General features: G+C 30.8%; 1 protein-coding gene across 1 annotated transcript in view; it reads left to right on the top strand.

The window, feature by feature from the left end:
• The first annotated feature begins 3,858 nt into the window (after positions 1 to 3,858).
• LOC148312990 (uncharacterized) overlaps positions 3,859 to 15,314 on the top strand; it is a 32,672-nt gene continuing 21,216 nt past the window's right edge. The window contains exon 1 of the mRNA XM_088270216.1: positions 3,859 to 4,310. Within this exon, the coding sequence (XP_088126342.1) occupies positions 4,241 to 4,310 (70 nt within the window). The 5' untranslated portion in view covers positions 3,859 to 4,240. The remainder of the gene's footprint in view (positions 4,311 to 15,314) is intronic.

The raw sequence follows: 15,314 nt of genomic DNA, 5'->3' as shown, positions 1-15,314 counted from the left end.
GTTTTCTATTTATCTATTTGTTTGTATGGATCATCAAATAACTACCAGATGTTTTTCCGGAATGCTTTTCTTTTATATTTTTAAATGTACCCATTTATCTTAAAATTTAATGTAAATTTTTTTCGAACTTTTTATCAATTTTGAAAATAAGACAAATTGTATTGATTCATGAAGGTCTAAAAATAGATAAATGGATCATATAATAAATATGTTTTAATCTGTTATATTTATTAAATATATAAATTTATATTTCAAATTTTTTCAAGAAATTTGTGACAATTTGTAAGGTGGCACAAAAGTTATGACCCGATGTTTTTTAGCTGTATTTTTTTATGGATAAAAACTAAGTTTATTTATTTGGATTGGGTTTACTTTAAATCTTTATTTTTTTTTATCATTCGAGAAAATAATATCGGCCAAGTGGCCGCCGCTAAAATTAATAACAATAAGAGCCCGATTTATGGCATTTTATTTCCATTAATTTCCACTAAAATATTATACATCGAATAAACAAAATCCAAATACAGAACTAAACTTTTTATTCCATAAAATAAATTACTGCTAAAAAAACCCGTTTCGAAACTTTAGTGGCACCTTGTATAAACATTTTAAACTTATTATTAAAGTATATTGTGAGACGTGTTTCGACGCACTTTGCGACATTATCAAATACAGTAAACAGGTGTCACAATATTGTATAACGATTTGTAGTACGAGTTACAAGCAAATAACTAATTTCAAAACATTTTAAATTTTATTTTGATAAATACAAAAATTAGCTTCTCATTTTATTATATTCGGTATAAATTGAAGCCTGAACTTGTCTAGGCTTTTACTGTAAATTAATGCATAAATACTTACTGAATGGTTGAAATGCATTCCTGAATGCTACTTTGCTTTTAGCAAATCGGTTTTCAGTTTGATCGTTTAAGCGCACATGGGAGTTAATGGAAATAATACAGCATACACAGTTTTTGTAAATGCACATAAATAAATAAAAACACTCCATATTTCGAAATGCTTCACCAAATATTTAAAACGAGAAAATAAATGGCATAAATGTAAAGGTGACATGAGGAAAGAATGTAAGGCTGAGATAAGCATTGCCGATAAAATTAAGAATTTTGTGTTGAGATGGTTTGGACATCTACATTAATTAAATGTGGCTTATAAAACACTTTTTAATAAATAAAAGTGTAAAAATTTTCAATACCATTAAAATCAGAACGAATTTTACATATTAATCAATCCATTTTCAATTTTAATTTCACTTGGTAAACATGAATTTTAAAAAAATCTATTGAAAGGCGTGTTTCGATGCATTTCGCATCATTCTCAAACATCGTACATGAAAAATGATGCAGAATGCATCGAAAAACGTGTAACGATGGATTTAAAAAAGTTATTTTATAAGTGTTAATTTTAATATTTAATTTCAAAACTTTTTTTTAAAAATAAATTATTGAGTCAGTATTTATTATAACTATTTATTATCGATTCTTCAAAGGTATTGGCTACCAAATGTTGAAAAGTAATAAAAAAATTGTTAAAGTAACGAAAAATATTGATTTATATCGATTGCAAGTATTTTTTTTAATTTTTTTATTTGATTTTATTATACTCACACTTGAATTAATGTGATATCTTAAGATGTATGTTTTCTTTTCCATCTCTCTTATGTAAAAACGGGTGTAAATAAATATATTTTCTGTTGGTTGGAAGATATTGGTTTATAACAAAAAGCCTACCAAATTACATTTATTCCGTACAAGAAGTTTTATTTAATACGAGTACACAGTACAATGACATTTCAAAATATCAAAAAACTAATAATTTTATTCTGAAACAAAGGATGTTTGATCCTAAATTGTTTTTCTCACAAACATTTCACCACAGAGTACCAGGCATATAATACCAAAGAAACACTCCGGTTGAAAATAATGAAAACATTGTATTTCTTACGGTATTTTCCTCCGTTATCTGTACATCTCAGGAAGTGTGGGTTCAATGAGACTTCCTTTCGGTTTTAGGATCTTACCACTTCCGCTTCTCGCAAAAAGGACTTAATGAGTTTCTACATTTCTTGTTACTGTCTTCCCTACTCAGGATTATCCTTATTCAAACAGTCAGGTGTAAAACGGTTTGATCCTTTTCAAGCCTTACATCCTTATATTAAAGGCAAGCTCTGTTTCTATCTACAGCAGGGACTTATGCCAATTTTGTGACAAATGGGTAATTTCTATCTTCCTACCAAGTGACTGATCCTTGAAAATCTTTTACTTGACGTATGAAATACAAAGGAGCGGAAACAATTTAATACGGGTTTGTTATTAAGTTTGATATTAAATGTTTTATTAATTTTGTTCAAAGAAAGGTCATAAAGAAATATGAATAAGCGATATAGGGTTATAAGTGATATAGCATAACCGATAAAATTAAAAAAGGTGAGATGGTTTGGACATGTAGAACGAATGAGTGAAGAAAGAACGGTAAAACAAATTTATGAGGCGAATATAATTGGAAAAAGGAGCAGAGAAAGACCGAGAAAAACATGGCACGATCAGGTATGCCAAATAATTGAAATTGGTCAGGTTAAAAGTCGTAATAATCGGAGGGTATGTATGAGGAGATGCATGAACGTGGAAGAGGCGAAGAATATTTGCAAAGAGAGAGTGGTGTGGCATTCTATTTTCTCTGCCTACAACTGTTACCGTATGTTAGTTAGTTAGTTAGATATGGGGTTTTCCAACAGTTAGGAGTGTCCAAGGTTTTTAACACTGACTTCACGACATTTCTATTCATTTTTACTTCTCTAAAAAAAACGTATTTATATTCATATTCAATTGCTAAGGTGTAGAACAACATGGAATTTGGGGTATTTTCAGGGCTTACGGCCTATCAAAGGCTGGTTTCAGTAATTATTTTACACACGTGTAATTACTACCCATAGTTAACAACTATGCTACTCAAATATATGAAGATATATTTATTCTATCCACATCTTCTTTCACTCGTGAACACGTTTTTTTAACTTACCAGAGACCTTCGTAAAACGTATGCCAGATTGCTACAAAGAAAAAAAAACTGAATTATTTAATAAGGCTTCTTTTCGAAGGTATATATGAAAACGTTCCTAACAAAAACATATAATTGAAAACAGCAAAAATGACAAATATGTATAATCTAAAAAAAAATATTAATTTCCGTGCTTTTCGTAGGTTAATACTTTTATTTTAATTAAAATATTACTTAGTATGTAAGTGTACCATATGCATAAGGAGATGCATGAATGTGGAAGAGTTTTCTCAAAGATAGATTGGTGTATCATTCTATTTTCTCCACCTACCCCTGCGGAGAAGCAGAGTTATGGTTAGTTAGTTAGATGTAAATAATCCTTATGATTTTTTTTTCTCAAAGTTTGCTAGTTACCAATTGGCTAATTTAACAATGTATTATAATGAAAAGTAAAAATCATAAAAATTATTGACACGAATCATATATTATTATGTAAATCTAAAAGAATCCAATAAATAAAATCTAAACTTAAACAATTTTAAATCACCGAGCATAAAAAAACTTAAATTTAAAATAAATAGATATTACCGCAAAGTTACTGATAAATGAATTGATGAGACTTTTAGTAAACTGCGCATCAAATGGCAAGTTATCAACAGGGCCATCTGATATGCAAATTTAAATGATTAGCTATTTAGTCGTCCGGAATTCGAATAAGGACACTAAATTGAACGCGCCTCTAGAGGGAATGTTCAATGTAGGTTGTTGGGAAGGCTCTATGCAAGTAAGTTTCAGGGGATGGTCGGTAGAGAGCAAAATCATTTCGTGGATAATCTGTGTTTCAGTCGCTGGAAGCTTTCGTTCCGTGCGGTCGCGTTCCGCTCCATACGAAGGCACGCCCACTAAAAACAATTTTTCCTTTGTAGAACATCCTTAAAATTAACAAAAAATTGTTAATATTTTTTTGTTTCCTAAAAACACGCGTCCGAAATGAAAAGAAAACAAGAAACGTAGAAAAACATTTTCAAAAGTCTCGATGGCGCTTTTTCCATTACCATGAAAGTTTGTGAAAAATTTGAAACAATATTTTCAGGATAAATTATTTCTTTCATAATACTTTGTGAGTTTTACATGTGAAATGTGCTTTTCGGATCGCGTTGAGTTTTTACGTCTTTCCGATGTATTTCAGTTGATTTAAAAGTTTGTTTTTGGAAGTTGAACCAAGATGAAAACAAAACTAGGATTTATGAAGCGTAACTGGATCGCATCTGCTGTTCTGCTGTTATTTGTTCTCGGTAAGTACGCAAGTTTGAATTTTAATTTGCAAACAAAGAGAATAAAGCCAATTCAATTATATATATATATATATATATATATATATATATATATATATATATATATATATATATATATATATATATATATATATATATATATATATATATATATATATATATATATATATATAAATATATAATAAATAATAATAAAACCCTTATCCGCACCCCAATGGTGCATAGGGCACTGCGTCATATAAACGCAGTGTTATCTTGATGGTTTACACATGAAGGAAAGGTGATCAGCCCTCCGCTTCAGGTACCAGTCCAGGGTAATATTGAATAAATATGACAGTGAAAAAATCACTTATATTTATTTTACCCCCCTTGGGAATCGAACCCGGGACCTCGGACGGGAACCCGGGACCGGGATATATATATATATATATATATATATATATATATATATATATATATATATATATATATAAATAAATATATATATATATATATATATATATATATATATATATATATATATATATATATATATATATATATATATATATATATATATATAAAGAAAAAAGCTATAATCTCCATATTTTTTTTTACCGATTTCTGTCTGAAGCCTGATTATCCAGATTTTTAATAACTGTAATGTTCAACATTGAGATTAAACAAAAATAACAATATAAATTGAAAAAATAATAAATTTGATATCTAATTATAATGATCACCTAAGGATTCACGAATTCAAAACGAATTAGAGTTTATTTAAAAAATACTTATAATATACATAGTTCTACGAACCAAATCTAAGCATTGAGAAGGGTTAGATAAGTTATACAAATCTTGAATAACGCAGAGTTTTTATTTTATTTGTAAAACGGTTGAGGCCAAAAAAGCCTAAAAAAACCTAAAAATACCCCTCTCAAAGAGGTCGGGTCAAACACAATACAATTCGGAAGTAACGATGGTGTTTTATTAATAAAATATCAAATTTAGTGCTCTAACAATGACTATTAGCTTTTGCAATGTTTATTTTTTAGGATTATGGAAAGGTCGAGACTGCGATAGGGTCAGAGGATTACCGAGGTCAGCTGGTTTCGGTAGACTTAGAGTGTTTGTACACTACACGGAATTTTGCCTTCCGGCAGTGCGGTTTTTAAAAATAAACGACTACGATAGTTTAGCGTGATCGAATTTATGCGCACCGTGATCACGCACCGATCAAAAGCATCGATCCGAAGAAAGATGGACAAAAGCTCAAGCCAATCCAAGCCAATCATCGTTTTAAAACGCTAACTGACGTGCCAGACGGTAAAATTCCGTGTAATTCCGTGTAGTGCACAAACGCTCTTAGAGCATTTGTACACTACACGGAATTTTACCTTCCGGCAGTCCGGTTTCTTAAATAAAAGCGACTAGGATAGTTAAGCGTGATCGAATTTATGCGCTCCGTGATCACGCACCGATTCGAAGAAAGATGGCCAAAAGCACAAGCCAATTCAAGCCAATCATGCTAACCAGACTGCCGGACGGTAAAATTCCTGTATTACACAAGCGTCTTTAGAGCGCTTGTGCACTACACGGAATTTTACTGTTTGGTAGTCCGGTAAGCATGAAAAAACGGATGATTCGCTTGTGCATTTGTCCGTCTTTCTCCGGATCGGTGCGCTCGATCGGTACCCAATCACGGTGTCGTTACTAAACTGTCGTAGTTGCCTTTATTTGAAAAAAAAAACAGAAGTGCTGGATAGTAAAATTCCGTGTAGTGCACAAGCGCCCTTACTATGTATTCATGTTATATAATTCGGGTGTCTTTACCTTTCGAGAGCTCATTAACAGAGCCAATATTGGCACACTACAAACTATTCCATAATTAAATGCTATGCTGTAAGAAATTTACATATGATATGATATGCATAACATTGGGGTACCTCCATGCGTAACATACATCATCAAAACTATGTTTTTGTCGTTACATAATTATCTTTTATGATGAGATCAGACCTAAACGATGGATGTTGGCTGAATGAAGTCGAAATGCCTCAGATAAAATCCCTCAGATAAATGTGCGGCAAAATTATGAATGATAGATGTTCGAATGATGAAATTAGAAATGAATGCAAGGTTGATAAATAAGCATTATCAGCAATATCATCAAAATTAGTAAATCGTCAAAGTTGTTAATAAATCCCGAAGACACAAGAAGAAATAGAAAAACAGTCAAGTCAGGAGTCGAAATAATCGGCAGGTATGTATGAGGGGACACATGAATGTGGAAGAGGCGAAAAACGTTTGCAAAGACAGAGTAGTGTGGCGTTTTACTATCTCATCGTTCACAACCCCCAAATATAGGTATATTTGTATACATATTATTTGGTAATGGTCATTTTATTAAAAAGTTGTTTTAACGACAAGAGACAAATATTAAAACTCTGAATATGTCGGTTGAAATACCAATGTTATTACTATATTTGCAGCAGACTTTAAAGCGGGATTCACGTTGTGTGAATTTAGTACATTTAAAGCGCCATAAACGAGGACCAAAGTTTCAGTAAAACTCTGCACTTTTCTGTACGTTTCAACGTTACCATAATAGTAGTTTAAAGCTTTTAAAACATTTTGAAAACTCTTTTCAGAAGTCGAAACCGAAATAACATTGCAGAACCGGGTGCGTATAAAAACTGGTATCAACCACTTTACCGACTATAAAAGCGGAACATTGAAGTGGTCCTTTCTATTACATTTGCAATGCGATTCGGAAACTAGGGAAACTTTCAGCCCCCAATAAAACTACCTTCCGGTCAACAAAAATGGCAGGTGAGAAAAGGCACCCGGCTCGGCGTAAAGTTTGAAAGTCTATCAGTCATTAACTTCGGATTTTACGCGATATAAATCAGTTTTATGTTTTCTTTATACCAGGAATGAGATATAGAAATACGGGTTATAAAAAGTCATGTTTGACGCCATTTCCACAGGCCCTCGCGCAAACTGAAAAATATTAAAATTTCACTCGACAAACCTTCGTGAACATATCTAATCATGTAAATAAGTTGACGCTTTAATGCCAGAAATGAACTATCACCCAAAACTTTGGAAAATATATAAAAACTTTTACTTACAACTCAATCTTGAATAACAAGATTTTGCGTATTCTGAATATTTTAAGAAATTCAAAATCTAGAGATCGAGAAAAAAAATCGTATAAAATATTTTTCTCCGATAAAAAACTAACAGCATATTTCTTACTGAAAATAACCGTGAATATTTTTTAAAATCAACACAATATTAATCATGTGAAAAATACGGAGAATTCTCGACAGTAAATCTTTGAAAACATTGCTTCAATTTATTCTTATTATTATAATTTTGAAACAAATGGTACTAAAAAAAAAAAAATATATTTGTTTTCTGGGAAGAAGAAATTGAAATTTTATTTTTCTCCTACTTCTTCATTTATAAATTCATGGATTCATAATTCATCATTAAGTTTCATGTAATTGACGCTCATGCTAACACCACATTGATCCAACGCGTTGCCCTTGCACTATTGGGTTCAAATAAAGGTTGTATGATATAAAATACCATGTCGGGTTGTGGTCCCATGGTTAGCGTCGCGGACTCTTACGTCAGAGTTTCTCGGTTCGAGCCCACTCTACCACAATTTGATACCTATTTCTAAAAATCACACAGAAATGACCTCACAGAAATAGTATGAAATTAAATATTTGTGTAAATAATAAAAACACAAATATTAAAAATATATAAATATATGACAGCATGATATTAACGTGTTGCCTTGATCATTATTTACATGAAAGCAAGTTCTAATTCTACGCTTCAGGTAGGTACAAGTCCAGAATAATATGAGATAAATATTAGAGTGCAAATCACTAGTATTTATTTTTACCTCCACATAACTATGCAATGCCAAATATGTTAAAATGGAAAAGTTTCTACTTCTGAAAAATTTCAATTCATGACTCCACAAAAAGCCATTCTTCTGAATCTATGAACTTACAACTAGCATTTAAAAGGAATCCACCAGGATTGCATACATAAAATATAAAAAAATAATAAAAACAATATGGATATTCTATAATGGACTGAATAGTAAACGTTCAAAAGTGTATTTTGTGATCACTTAAGCCAGCCAAATGCAAGGTCGTTAGCCCTGGGATGCTAGACATCCATAAAAAATGATAGATGTTTCATCTCAAGTTCAGATACATACGAATATTTACAAAAGGTTTTTTTTGGTTGGCTATTCCGCTTGCTTTAAATTCAACCCCAGATCGCGAAATACATAAATAAAACAGTTACTGGACAATCGATATCACGTACTTTTGCTCTATTTCAAATCCTGGTTTCAAATTTAAACGCGTAAATATTTAATTTTATACAAGTCTTCCCACTCAGTGATAATGTTTGTTTGTGATATTTATTCATTTTACGAATTGGAATCGCTTTATATTTTGCATATGAAGTAGTAAACGCCAAAGGGATCTGGAAAATGGTCGAAAAATGGGTTAAGTGCCCATCATGCCGAGTGGACATTGCTCATTGGTGTGACAAGTGTATCATAGTAGAGGCCATTGAAGTGATTGATAATCGATTTCTCATTGATGGAAGATGATGTGAGTTTTGACTGTCAATCGTTTATTTAAATATAACAATAAATCAGTAATCTAAGGCCAAATTTTGAATTTAATAAAATAAACATTACTAGTGTCGAGAACTACAGATGTTCTAGTCAACAAATGAAAATATTAATTTTTTTGTTTCTCACCTTTTGATGAGAACATCTAAATGTTTTGAAACGCCATATTTACAACATTCTGAGTGTGTCCAAATACTTGATCACAAATCTGGATTATCTCTAGTTATAAGAGTTATTTTTGATATTATTTTTTGACATCTCAACATAGATGATGAAGAATATGGAAGTCAATCTTACCAATAGATGTCTCTAGTGAAATTCTAGTGATACAAGTATTTTGTTTCGAAATTGAACCATATAGTATAAAGAAGTTCCAAAAATTTGAGTAGTGTGGTTGTCTGTCAATCATGGGTGGAATTAGTGAATGTTACATGTGTGTAAAGTGATCACTTAAACCAGCCTATGGCGGTTGTAAGCCCCGTAAATGCCGAGACCTCCATATTCTTCTTCATCTTTGTTGAGATGTCAAGAAATAATATTGTCATATTTAAATTCATATATTCAAATGTGTTCACATTCAAAAGGGGCTTCAAACAAGTATTCTGTATTTAAAGTTTTATTTAAATTATGATATTTAAAATAAGTAAATGGCGAACCAATAAATTATAAATTTCTTTGGTTTTAAACTTGTGATTTGTAGATTATAATTGTATACGCGGACTGAATTTATAGCTTTAAAGATAAATGCTCAGTATAATCAAGTAACTAGTCGTGAAAAAAGAACTTATAAATATCCTTAATGAAAGTTTGACCAAAAAGCTAGCAAGAGTTCCTTTAAACGAAAGACCCTAATAATTAATTTTTACCCAGTTCATCAGTATTCAAAGGGAATTAAGAAACAATGGATACAAATCTAATTTTTCGGCGTATTTTTCTTATGAAGTTTTCACCAGATGATTTATGGCACGACAATTAAATTTTCTAAAAGACAAATTGAGATTTTTGTTTTCGTGACCTCTAAACCCCTTTCGCGAAAATGATCCCACCCGAAAATAAATAAAGATCCCCTTACATTTTAACTATGGTTTTCAAATTCGTTAAATGAGGAAATTTAATGCGAATTAATTGGCGTTCTTTTTTGCAGAAATTGAATCTCAAAACCCTACAAAGATACTTTATTAAGGCTTTTAAGCCCTCATCCAAGACATTTAATGATACTTCAGTAAATTTAATTTTTAAAAAAGATACGGGAGAAAATATAATTTGAATTTCTTGTTAAAAACGAATTTCCGACATAATAAGCTATGATTATGGATAAAGAAATAAATGTTTGATGTTATTATAATGAGGTTTTCTTAAATTATTATCAAAGTTTTTTGAATAACATCTGTTGATTTTTTTTTTAAATAAAAAATGAAGAATCCTCTAATTTCACCGAAAACAAGTATTCTTCATGTACTTAAAAAAAGTACTTAAGATTATTGTTTTTGTTAAGAATATGGACGTCTTAGTATTTACAGGGCTTACGACCATTTATAGGCGGCTTAAGTGATCACTTTCCATTATTGTAACATTCACAATTGCACCTATTATTGACAACCACACTATTCAAAAATTTCTGCAGCCTTATAGTTATAACTTGTTCATAAAAATACCTGGTCGAATTTGACCCGTTAATTTCATTCACAACTCGTTGAGTTTGGTTTCTGTACTTCGATTTTCGACATCTTAACATTGATATCTATCAAACAACGTCAGTTTTAAATTTAACAAACGCTTAATATAGAAGCATAAAGTGCAGAAATTATAGATTTCCCCCAAAAAACATTTTATTGGTAGATCTCCAAATCGTTATTTGCGTTGATGTAGTTATTACATATCGCTCACTCAGTTTAACAACGTCATATAAGTATATAAAAAACTGATTTTAAGGAGATCGTTTTAAAAGTTTAAAAATATAATAAAATGTATATAAAATAAATATCAAGCCACTTATTGAACTTTGTACTATGCATCAGATCTTTTTAGGGAAAACCTGAATGTTTTTTCTACATTTTTTTAGTATAATAAAAAAATAATTAAACAATTTTTTTTTTCAAAATGCAAAAACAATACTTTCTGCCCTGTAGCGGGTAAATATTATGTTAAAAATATGCCACTTTTTCTGGGATATAGTACGTTTTCTGAGTATTCCGAAAAATGCACAACTGAAAATTGACGATATTTGATATATCCCACACTTTTGCTGGGATATAGTACGTTTTCTGAGTATTCCGAAAAAATGCACAACTGAAAATTGACGATATTTGATATATGACGTTGTTGAAAGGAGTGAGCGATATGTAGGTTACGAAGCAACATTAATTTAATAGAAAAATAATTGTTTAGGGTGAGATTTCGCATCAAATTAAATATTGGCAATTTATTATCCTTGTATTCCACATTTCCTTGCACATCTCTAACCATATCATTATTCTAATTGCTAGGGGTACAGCCCTAATTCAATTCTTTCCTACCGCTACGAAATAGTACCACATGTTCATTTTCAGTCAAAATATTATTTAACTCCCCTCGAAATCAACATTACGTACTAGGCATCCTTCTGCCGAATTAAGGAAGAGATGTCAACATGTCAACGATCTAATTTCCGCTAATGTCCTTCTCTTCTTGCCTTTCGTCTTTGATTTAAATCCTTATACGACATTCACGTTCACAAAATATTTTGCTTTCAATGTCAAAATTTTCATCATACCTCATATTTCCTATATTAAGTTTGTTTTGTGTACATATTTATTTGATTTGTCAAAAGAGTCCTTACAAATAATATATATTCTGGAGTGTATTTTTGCTGTGTTTGAATTTGAATAACACATGCTTCATACAAAATAATTGAATAATTAACCAACATGCCGTATCCCTTCTAGTGAAGTCAGAGATGATAAAACACCACAACCTTTTGTCCTTACATATATTGTTACCCTCTTTCACATTCATACTTAGTTAGATTTAAATATGTTCTGTTTAAATATCACAATAAAATAATTACAGTAAAAATAAATTACATTTCCAACAAACGTTAACAATAAATAATAATTGTAAGTCCTTCCCCGAGCAAAAGAGCTTAGTCTCTTTATTGGAGAGAAAGCATTATTAATTTTGAGATAGTAAAAATATATATATAAAATAAAAATAACTCGAAAATAAATTTAGTGTAAAATACCGTGTACAAAAATTACAATAAAAAGAAATAAAAAAATGATAAAGTTAGATAGTTGAAAAAAATCGTTGTTGCATATTGTACCTTAATTTTAATTAAATACATTAAAATTATCAAAGGTATCAAAAATGATTTACGATTCACTATCACTATAAAACAATAGACGAGACCCGTTTCCGCACATTTGAAACGACATTGTTTTTATAACATCATATCTAGAGCTTCTATAATACTTGTATTGATTTTATTTTATTTAATTGGGTATAAACAAAAATCCCTTTAATGTTTTGGTTTCAAGTTTCTTACATGACTTTTTGTGCACCGTGTTATACTGAAATCAAAATGATGAGGAATGCATCAAAAAACGTGTTATCATGGAGTTTGAGGGAAAGTGGTGTGTCGCAAGTAAATTTTAGATTAAAAATTAAAAATTAAAATTCGTCCGCCTCCATAGTGTAATGGTCAGCATGCTCGCCTACCATTCTGAAGGTCCCGGGTTCGATTGCCAGGGGGGTTTAATAAATATAAGTGATTTTTTCACTCTAATATTTATTCAATATTACACTGGACTGGTACCTGAAGTGGAGGGCTGATCACCTTTCCTTCATGTGTAATCGATCGAGATAACACTGCGTTTATATGAAGCAGTGCCTATGCACCATTGGGGTGCGGTAAGGGATTTAAAAGACATAACCTTATATTAAATAAAATAGATACTATGTCGAAAAAAAATGATTGAAAAAAAAAAAAAAAAAAAAATTGACAATTTGAAAAAATCTATTTCTTAGACGTTTAGGACCCAACTCTAAAATTTGTAATTTGTTTCACATACGGTGTTTGAAAATGATGCGGAATGCATCGAAACACGTGTCACAGTAGATTTGAAGAAAAAGTGATATTTACTTAGTAAAATATTAATTAAAAATGGATAGATTTTACCACAAATTAATAAAAACAAACATACAATGTTTCATTCAAAAGTTATGGAGGTTCAGAATATGAATAGTTGTTAATTATAAAATATATGTTTGCTGAATATTTTCAATATTCGAGAACTGAAAGTTTATGGTGAAATAATTATGTATGAAAGTAACTACGATAGGATCCTTTTAATAAAAGAAAATTCTTTATTGAATGCTGTAATCGCGCTAAACAAAGCACTCAATAAATTTGTGCCGAAGCAATATTTTATTTGAATCGCTTATTTTAATGAACATTTTGACCTGAAAGGGAAATCTAAATGAAAGCGAATAATTAATAAAGTATCCATTTTATACATAAAATAAATGTCCTTATAACAAAAATCATTTGTACATTTTATCGTGATTTGATGTTTTCGAAATAATAGCTCGATTTTATGGGAAGTACCCAAGTAGGCGAGAGGTAGTAAAAATTATTTATTCGATCATTAAAATAGAGTTGTATTTTCGGAAAATGGTTATTTCAAAGTTACATTTATATACAGTGTGAATTAAACTAGCCCCACATTTAAATATTAAATACATCGGACATTCCACTATTTTTTTTACCAAAATCTACAATAATAATTAATTGCTACTACTCCTACAGCGCAATGAGAAAATGCTGAGAAGTTCTTGATTGGTTCACGCTAGTTTATCCTTCCTGTTCCCAACACGGATTAAAATAAAACATGTTAGAAGCTAGAAGAAACCAAAATCTACTTATTGATCTTTAAACCTTATATATAATATGCAAGGTAAAAAACAAATATAGCTTCCATTAAAAAGATCCTACTGCAATTATCATCACGCCGTTTCCGTAGGGATAGGCAGAGAGGGTAGAAAGCATCACACTGTCGTTTTAGCTTCCTGTACATTCATGCATCAAGCCATAAATACCCTCCGCTTACGTTGACTTTTAATGAGACCAAATTCAAGGTTCTAATTGGTAGTACCAAGTCTTTCTTGCCCGCCCTGATTCTAAACTAACCAATTAAGTAACAATCACACCACTTCAAGAGATAGGCAGAGAGAATAGAACGCCTCACCAGTCTGTCTACAAATAATCATAGCCTCTTCCGCATGCATGCATCTCCTCATACATACCCGCCGTGATTGTCTGATTGTCTTAGTTATAATCTGACTGATAACATTCTTTGGATACAGAGAGTAAAATAGAATTTGTAAACGTTTAAATTTTTAATTGAAAAATGTGCTGAGAGGGGTACATTTAAAGAATTAAAAAGTAATGAAAAACGAAAATTTATTTCCAATTGTTTCTGGCACTTTATTTTCCATTATCTATAGTAGAGATACGTAATTTAAAGACGTTTTAGGAAAAGTAAATATATTCTCTCCATCTATGTTCTACCCGATCTATATTTCAATTTTAAAATATTTCCAGTGTACATCTTTTTTTACCCTTAACTTTTTTCGTTAATCAACAATCATGTATTTATGTTTATTTCAATGATATTTTTTAGATTTATGTTTTATACTGACATTTATAAGTATAATTGAATAATATGTCTGCTTCCGTAGAGTAATCGTCAGCACGCTCGGCTACCGTTCTGGAGGTCCCGGGTTCGATTCCTATAGGAGGGGGGGGGTCAGTTAAATATAAGTAATTATTTCACTGTAATATTTATTCAATATTACCCTGGACTGGTACCTGAAGCGGAGGGTTGATCACCTTTCCTTCATTAGTTGACGGCCAAGATAACTAATCATATTCAAGGTTTCCTAAGCACCATTAGGTGTGGATAAGGGTAAGAAGATATATAATAAAATAACAACTTTATAATTTTTTCCACATCTAATTTATTTTACCAGTGACCGGGTTTTGTTGTATCCAACATCATCAGACTGGTTTAAGATTTATATTTTCAGTTAATTTTGAGTTAATAATTTGTAGAAAGGAAGTAATAAAAAAGATAAATTGATTCACCCTGTATATGGTTAGATTGACTCGTCGCGACGACCGACGCCGACGCCATGATATAATAAATCGGACAATTATTTATTGGTTTTTCTACGGCGGCAACAAAGTATGTACATATTTTTTGTACTTCATCGCTTTCATTCGATTTTTGCAGAATAGAGTAAAATTATTGATTTTCTCTGTATATGTGGTTAAAACATTCAATTTTTATTTTTAAATGCCCGGATATCCAAAT

This window comes from Brachycentrus maculatus, unplaced genomic scaffold (genome assembly GCF_059751285.1).
Source record: "Brachycentrus maculatus isolate JH-2025_06_01 unplaced genomic scaffold, ASM5975128v1 h1tg000026l, whole genome shotgun sequence".
NCBI classification, from domain to species: Eukaryota; Metazoa; Arthropoda; class Insecta; order Trichoptera; family Brachycentridae; genus Brachycentrus; species Brachycentrus maculatus.
This window is presented reverse-complemented; position numbering and strand designations above follow the sequence as displayed.